At 43.0% G+C, this 8,103-nt stretch overlaps 1 protein-coding gene across 4 annotated transcripts in view; it reads left to right on the top strand.

The window, feature by feature from the left end:
* The first annotated feature begins 357 nt into the window (after positions 1 to 357).
* The window catches only part of FMR1 (fragile X messenger ribonucleoprotein 1), a 31,720-nt gene continuing 23,974 nt past the window's right edge, over positions 358 to 8,103 (top strand). Inside the window, exons 1-2 of one of the 4 annotated variants that reach the window (XM_027788070.2) lie at positions 358 to 883; positions 7,528 to 7,580. In XM_027788070.2, the coding sequence (XP_027643871.1) occupies positions 833 to 883; positions 7,528 to 7,580 (104 nt within the window). In that variant the 5' untranslated portion in view covers positions 358 to 832. The remainder of the gene's footprint in view (positions 884 to 7,527; positions 7,581 to 8,103) is intronic. The other 3 variants (XM_005238332.4, XM_027788071.2, XM_005238331.4) reach the window with 3 other exon arrangements.

Raw genomic sequence — 8,103 nt, 5'->3', positions numbered from 1 at the left:
CGCGGCGGCCATCTCCCGCGGCGCCCTGTGGGACGAGGGCCGCGTCCCGCAGGCTCAGGCCTCCTCCTGCCCCTGCCCATGGCAGCGCCCGCCGCGGGCCCTCGTCTCCATCACTCCCATGGCCGCTCCCTGGGCGCCAGCAACGTCACCGCCTCCAGGAGCCATTACCGGCCCCGTTCCCTCAGCGGGGGCCGCAGCGCCGCCCCGCCCCCGCCACAGGGCCCCGGCGGCGCAGGCCGCGCGCACCCCGCCCTCCCCCGCCGCTCCGACCGCGCGGCGCGGCGCGCAACCTGACTGGCCAGCGGCGCAGTCACTCAGGCGCCCGCCGGGGGCGGAGGCGGGACCCCAGCCGAGACTGCCGGGTGCGCTCGGCCCTCGCCGCTGCGGCTGCGCGCGCGGGAGGGGCGCGGGGCGGCGCGCGCGACCCGGCCGTTAAGCGGTGGGCGAGCGGCGCGTGCCGGCCGGGGCCAGCTCCCCGCCCCGCCCCTCCCGCCGCGGCCCGGCACGTGACGCGGACTCGGCGTTTACATTCGAAACGGGCGCGCCCCCCCCCTCCCCGCGCGCGCCGCCCGGCGGTGACCGTTTCGCTTTCATTTCCGGGCGGCCGAGGGCGAGCGGCGGCGGCGCGGAGCGTCCCCGCAGCGCCCCCCCCGCGGCCCTCCCCTCCGCCCCGCGCGGCCCCACCCCCGCGGGCTCGGCGTGAACCGAGATTCCCCTTCCCTTCCCCCGCCCCGGCACACACACCCCTCCTCCTCCTGCGCCGAGAGAGAGAGAAAGGGAAGGGAGGAGGCGCCGGGCCTGGGTCTCCCGCACCGAGCCGCCGCGGCACAACATGGAGGAGCTGGTGGTGGAGGTGCGGGGCTCCAACGGGGCCTTCTACAAGGTACCGGGTGCTCGCGGCTGGGTCCGGCTGGGCCTCAGGGGAGGGAGTGGGGCCTGGGACGGGAGGAGGAGGAGGAGGCGGCAGCGGTGGCGGCTCCTCCTCCCCGCTCTGAGGGAAAGCGGAGGCCCCGGGGCAGGAAGGAGGAGGAGGAGGAGTGGGGCAGGGGTGGAGGCCGCGGCGGGTCCCTCGGTGTCTGGGGCGAGGGAGCCGGGCCTCCGGGCCGAGAGGAGCGGGGGCCGCCGCCTGAGGGTTGAGGGACTGGAGGCCTGATGAGGGAGAGAGGGAAGGCGAGAGAGGGCCCCGGCGTCCGGGGAGGCCTTGGGCCTTCCCCCTATTGTGGGAAGGGGAGGCCCTGGCGCCGGCGGTGTGCGAGAGGAGGCAGGAGGGCCCAGGGCCGCCTTCTCCTTGGCGCTGAAGCGAGGATCAGGGATGGGGCATTAATTGCTAAATCCTCAGCTTTTGTCGCTACTTAAGGAAAGTCTTTCTCGCTCTCCAGGTTTCCAAGAGAGCTGCGCTTGCTAGCGCACGGCGTTTAAGGCGGGGGAGGGGGGGCCCTTGTTAAATACACGTTCGGGGTGAGATGCTGTCGTGGATTCCTGCTCTTAATGCTGTGGCAGGGGACACTGCCTACTGGTATTAGAGCACTGCCTGGGCAAATATATATGTGCTGAGTTGCTAAATACGTCTAATTATCAAATGTGCTTCTTACTGAAACTACTTAATGGCATTCCATTTGTTTCCAAGCCCTTGTGCTGGTGCTGAATAAAGCCATCACTGAGCCTTGGACATATATGCTGAGCACTTAATATTTTTCTTAATACTGTGTAGTATTGCTGTGGAATTGCATGAGCTGGGTTGTGTTAATCGGCACATTAATAGGGTATAATTTGTGGGTTTACTTATTCAGAGAAAAATAAAACTTGGACAGTGGGTTTGGGCCTACTACCACTGACACATTATCAACATACCAGAAACAGTCATGGATTGGTTTCTGCAAGTCTACCTTCGTTTAAATGTTCCTAGTACTTTAAAATTTGGGCCTAGTTATTGTGCGACATCCAATATTTATGTTAGCAATGAAGGAACAGGTAGAATTTCACACTCCAATGTTAGTGTAGGTAGGGCAGGTTGATAACCAAATGATACAGTTCCAACAGCTCTGAGTGTTTCTAAGAAGAGAAAAAAACCGGAAGACCTCTTAAAAAGCTTATTTTTTAAATGTGTGATAAACTCATATTCTGAAAATGATGGGGTTTTTTAAGTATGTATGAAACAAGTCAGCAAACATGATAAAGAAGCACTCTGGGTTTGCAGTGTTGTAGCCAACGTTCTAGATCTGTATATTGCTTCCTGTAATGAAATTATTTAGCGCTTTCAAAAATCAGTTTTATTTTTTTAAAGGTGAAGTATTCACTCAAGACAGAAACAGAAGACATGCTGCATAAGAGAACTTTTAATGAGGCTTTTATCAAATTATGTTATTTACATAATCATGCAAAATAGATTATGTTAAAAGTGACATTGTGCATTCTTTAGTGACAAATGTTACCAAAGAAACCTGGGAGAACTGAAAGCTTCTGTAACTTTTTTTTTTTGCTGCATTCAGTTTTGACACTATGAGGACCTGTATCCCTTTTGTCTGTAACATAACGACAATTTCTGGTTGTACTTTTGATAAAAAATTCATTTGAGCATATGTTCATGGGAGCTTATTCATTAATCATGATTTAGTGTATCCATGTTATAACACAGATATTGTCTCCAAGTTGCATATTATGTTTGCCTTTTAACTTTTAGAAATGTAAACATAGGAATTTTCTTGTCTCTTAATTGTTAACCAAGAGGACTTATCTAAGGGGACAAATGGAGCACACAGATTTCTTGGTCTTCACATGTATTATCTGTCTAGATGGAGCATCACACTTATAATAAATCTTTTTTTAAAAACTAAAAAAAAGTTGTGTTTTTTAAAGAAACCGTCATGCAGTAATGCTCAATGTAAATCAGCAGTTTTCCTCTAGTCTGAATTACTTGAATTTTAGGTACAATTTTTTCTTTCATCACAATGTTTGAGTATCACTCTTATTAATTTACCTGCATGTTTTCTTGTGAGTTTTATGCCAGTCTTGAAGATAGGAAATTTGATTATAAAATGGATTGGTTGACCCAGCATAACAAGAAGGGTATGATGATGTAAAGTGCAGGTTTAATTGCAAGAAGATTTTTTTTTTCCACTTGAAAAGTTTTTTAAGCAGCCTCCTAAGAAATGTTTTACAACAGTAACACTTCAAACAAATCAAAAACAAAGTAATTCTTTTATCCAATCTAATGGTTTACTGATAACTTGCGATAATTTCTTTGGCTTTGAATAGTTCTGAATGTTTTCATCAGAATGTGTAAATGTTTTGGAAAAGTGTGCCTCTGTCTTGATACTAAGACATGGAGGGGAGGAATATGAGGCTGGTAGAGTCATGATGGGGCTAAGTGGCACAAGTAGGTATCTAATTGCCACTCCAGGTTTTCACATCCTTCTTGTAGCTCTCTTTGAGGACCTTGTAAATTCAAGTCCCTAAGCACTTAATTTCATTTTTGAGTGTACCCAGCAGCATCTTGATCTTGACTGTACAAAACCAGTGCTTAATTGTCACCTAAGCCCTACTGAGAGTAATAAACCAGTCTTTTCTGCTTATATTACCTGTGGGACTTGATCCAGAATGCATTCTGAAATACATCTGGAGGGATTATGTTCCACACGAAACACAAGAGATGGCTTGAGGATGCATTCATACTCAACTGGAAGATTTGAATTAAAATTTCATACTGGTCAGGTACACTTGGTTTCACAGAGTAAGGTGTGTTGGTGTGATCACTGAAGTGGAGACTAGTTCTTTCTGAATGGAATTAAAGTACCGCTTGTACTTTCATGAATCTTTTTCTCTTTGGCTAAGGTGAATTACTCCATGGAAAGTACAGTGCTGTCCATGAGCATGATTCAGCGATAATTGACAGTCTAGTACCTAGAGGTGCTTAGTCATGGCTTGGTATGTTGCTGGGCCCAGAATCCTTGGCAAGAAAAGGTGAGGCTCTCTTACTTGAGGAAGACTGGTCCAACAAACAAGCCACCAGGACTGTGAATCCTAAAGGGAGGGAACTGGCCTTTTTGCAGCTCACAGCTAAAGTAACTAAATCTTGAAGATGTGTGCTAGCTATTAGGGCACATATTCTAATGTCTTTCCTTGTATAGGTGTAGTAAATTGGGGTTTGAAGTTCTTATCTCATTTTCAGAGAACTGATAGACAGTTCTTTGTCTAATCTTTCTGGGACTAGTTTTAGATATTATTTCCCTCTAAGGGACATGCTGGATACCTTTCAAGCATGGGATTGGTTTTGATTATCCAGTTCAAGAGTGATCCTCTCTTGTATCCTTTCCTAGAGATGGGAATCATCCTGTTTATAAGGCAGATGGTTTTGGAATGATGTTTGTTGTTAACGTCTATGTGTTGTCTATAACTGATTTTTGCCACTTCTTGTTCTGTAACCTTGTTAAAAATATTCCACTCTTCATCCCAGTCATTTCAGCACTTTGCCATTGTTCCCTTGGTTTTATAGATACTTAATGTTTTTTCATTGAAGCTACAATTGACAAAATCATTCATCTTTCTTAGTTCTTTATTACTTCAGGTCTCACTATTAACAATTGTTCTTTTGGCCTTCTGTTGCATTCTGTGTAATTTTTTTTTTCTTTCACCATTCCATACAGACATACTCTCAGCTGATATCTCCAGTCCCTTTGTACATTCATAAGCCTGTCTGTGCAGTCCTTCTGAGGATGACAGCCTGTACCCTTTTCCCTTGTTTGGTTACCACTTCTGTGACTATTTTTCTTTCCCTCTTCTGTTTCTTTGTATGGCCAGACTTTCTCAGATGTGATTAGCTATTCAAGTTGCCTTTTGACTTTCTCCTTCCAACAGGTATGAGATGTTACGGAACTGTCATGCAGGCAATGGATGCACATTTGTATCAACACAGCACCTTTTTTTATCTTAAAAGAGCATCTATGATAATTAACTCCATGCAGTTAATTACCCCTTATTAAAATGGTTGACAGCGCTCACATCTAATGATGCGAGCAGACTTCAAAAAAAGCAACAAAACTTCATGGCAGCTAGAGCCTTTATTTGTTCCTTTGGAGTGTCTGTCATTCCATTTAGTAAAAAAATAACAAATACACTGATGTTCCAAATAATTCTTACTTTGTATCAAATAATTTGTAAAATTTAGACCATATCTTCATCATATAACCCTTCTTAGAATGTGAACACTCATGTTTGAGAAATGCCATGACATGTCAATGTTGGATTGTAAACTTTTTCACTTATTTATGTCTGAATCATGAAAAGAAGCCTTAATGCTTTATGAGACTGAAAGTCAAATTTGGCATAGAAAACTTGCCTATTATTATTATTCCCCCACATCAGAGAAGAATCATCAACCTTAGCAGTTGTAAAACGTGCTTCTGGTCACAGAAGCAAAAACAAGCCTTTTTCACTGATTCAGATTTCTTTTTTTTTTACTCCTTGGTGTATCTGCCCTTAGTGATAGCAATATCCCAGCAGCAGTCTTTCACTGTCCTGTTCCCTTACTTTACTTCCATCTAGTTGCACTATGTTTTTAATGCTTTGCGTCTATATGTTCACATTCGTCACAGCCAGTGTTCACCTTTTGTTTGAATTTCCAACTTACACTCTATTTTAAAAAAGACTGATGAGTGCTTATTGTACTTTTCATAATACTTTGTGTGAAATCAGGGCCTCTTCTTTGCCTTCATTGACATCTGGGACTGGCTTGTCCAGTGTCTCAATCTGGCTTACGGTGTTAAAGTCTAATTTATTTTTAGCATTGTATGGAATTTTACACATATCGCAAAATAAAGAAAACCAAACAATTCTGATAAGCTTGAATTTTAGTTTTCCAAAGGCATTATTGGTTAAATATTAGTATTTTTAATGAAAACTTAGAAATGTTTCAAAACATTTCTCTGTGTACTTAGAAGTGTTCAAATATGTAGTGCTGTGGAGTCCAAATACATTTTACTTACTACAGATCTGTTTAAATGCTTATACCAGAGGATAGTTGACATAATGTTGTGATGCAGGCTGTGAAAAACTGGTGTGATAAGTGTATCTGACACTTTTCTGTGTCACAAAAAGCAAGGAAAACCACCTTTCTATGGGTAGATGAGATTAGACAACCAATTATTTAGCCTGTTAATATATTTTGTCTGGGTAATTGTTTTTTAAGCATAAACTTCACATAGAGGTAGGCAGAAGTGTTTTGTATACTGCATATTTGAAATTCGGTATTTGGCAAGGCATTGTTCACTTAATTTAAAAATTCTTTACAATGAATTTTTGTAATTTTGCAAGGCTGGAAATTAAAAGGCAAAACCAACAGTCTTACGACATCAACTTTTTTCGCCAGGCCGGAGTGAAAGTCAGGTATTCCACCAGGTTTTGAGATTGAGTCTTCTGAACTTGATGTAAACTAAAGAAATTGTCAGGTTTTTAATTTTCACTAGCTATATCTGTATCAATGCTGCCAGCGTATGGCCAACAGTTATCTTTACTGTGCCTGGTTCAGGCTTTTATCTACCTGTCTTGCAAGGATTTACTATGTTGGGACAAATGTTAGTGGAATACTCAGCACATGTCACCAATGTTTACCTGTTCCAGAGCTTTACAGAGCTATTTTTAAAAAGAAACAAACAAAAAAACCCCCAACCAATCTTTTCATCCCTGGTTGTCCTGTGACCTCCATCGTTTGAAGTTACAGAAAGTATTTTCATTAGTAAATCCCAAAGTTCTGTGAGTAGTAATTCCGCTGGTATGGAGCGGGGGGGGGGGGGGGGGGGGGGGGGGGGGGGGGGGTTTGGGCTTCAAGCTGAAAATTGATTAAGTATAGGTCAGTTGAGTACATAAGGCAGGAAAAGCACTCTTGGTGCTGAACCTCACTTAGTTCTGTACTCTGCTTTGTGGTTGCATGGGAGACTTAGCACAGCTGCTGTCCATCCCCCAGAAGAAAATTAAAGGAAGGCTACAGGGCATTTTTCTTAAGTTTGTGCATTACAGAAGTTAAGTGTGATGAAGTAAATAAGGGGAAACCTGTGCTGAAATGGATATAGATGAGTGTTGCTAGTGCAATATTCAAACTTACTTAGAGGTAAAAGAGAGAAGAGAAATGATTTTTTTTTTTTCTTGAGGAGTGTTGTGGTTTAATTTCTGTACCTGTCAAAATATGCAAAATGTGATTATAAAATCAAACACTTTAAACTTTCATGATATAACTATTCAGAATGATCTTGTCCTTTGTTAGTAGCCTCTCCTATTACACCTAAGAGTAGGAAGAATGCATGTATAGGTTGGGCGTTCTGTGTATCGGTATGCTGGCAGTCGTGAACCCAAGGGGGTTATCGGCTTTCAGTATGTGTTTTATGAGTCTATTGCAAAATTAAAAAGGCTGACTTGAAAGCATACTTAAATTTTGAGTTTCATCAATGCTTGTGAAAGGAAGACATTTTATGGGTTTAAAATTCTTTTTTAAAAAATCCATAAGTGTACCATAATTCCATCTTTTTTTCTACACAGGCATTTGTAAAGGATGTGCATGAAGATTCTATAACAGTTGCATTTGAAAACAAGTAAGTGTATTGCTAATGTTATAAATGATACAGCATATCAACCTAGCATTTGATTAACCTAAATATAACTTAATAATGCAGAGTAGCATCTCTTGGGTGCTCTAAGCTTGCTGCTAGTGTGTTCTGGAATTATGTTTGATGCTTACTATGTTGTGACATTTCTGTATAAATGCTTTTAATTGTTTAAATATTTTTAAGTATAAAACTACAGTAACATGGGCTTTGTTGGGAAGATGAGCATGTTACAGAATTTACATGATGACAACCCATGTTTGAGTAAGTCAGCAGTGTTACTATGACTGCTTCTTTCTCATGTGAATATCTTATTTTTAGGTTTAGCAGATTATTACAAAATTTGTTCTATAGATAAGTGATAAATACCAATTTTCTAAGCTAGAAAGGAAATGATGTTCCTTTCCCATCATTTAAGGACATGAAAAAGTAACCTTCTATTATACCATTGAGTTCAGGTTTCGTTTCCTTCAGGAAGGAAATAATGCATTACTAGTTTCTTTAAAAATAA

Source organism: Falco peregrinus, chromosome 13, assembly GCF_023634155.1.
Source record: "Falco peregrinus isolate bFalPer1 chromosome 13, bFalPer1.pri, whole genome shotgun sequence".
Classification (NCBI taxonomy): domain Eukaryota; kingdom Metazoa; phylum Chordata; class Aves; order Falconiformes; family Falconidae; genus Falco; species Falco peregrinus.
This window is presented reverse-complemented; position numbering and strand designations above follow the sequence as displayed.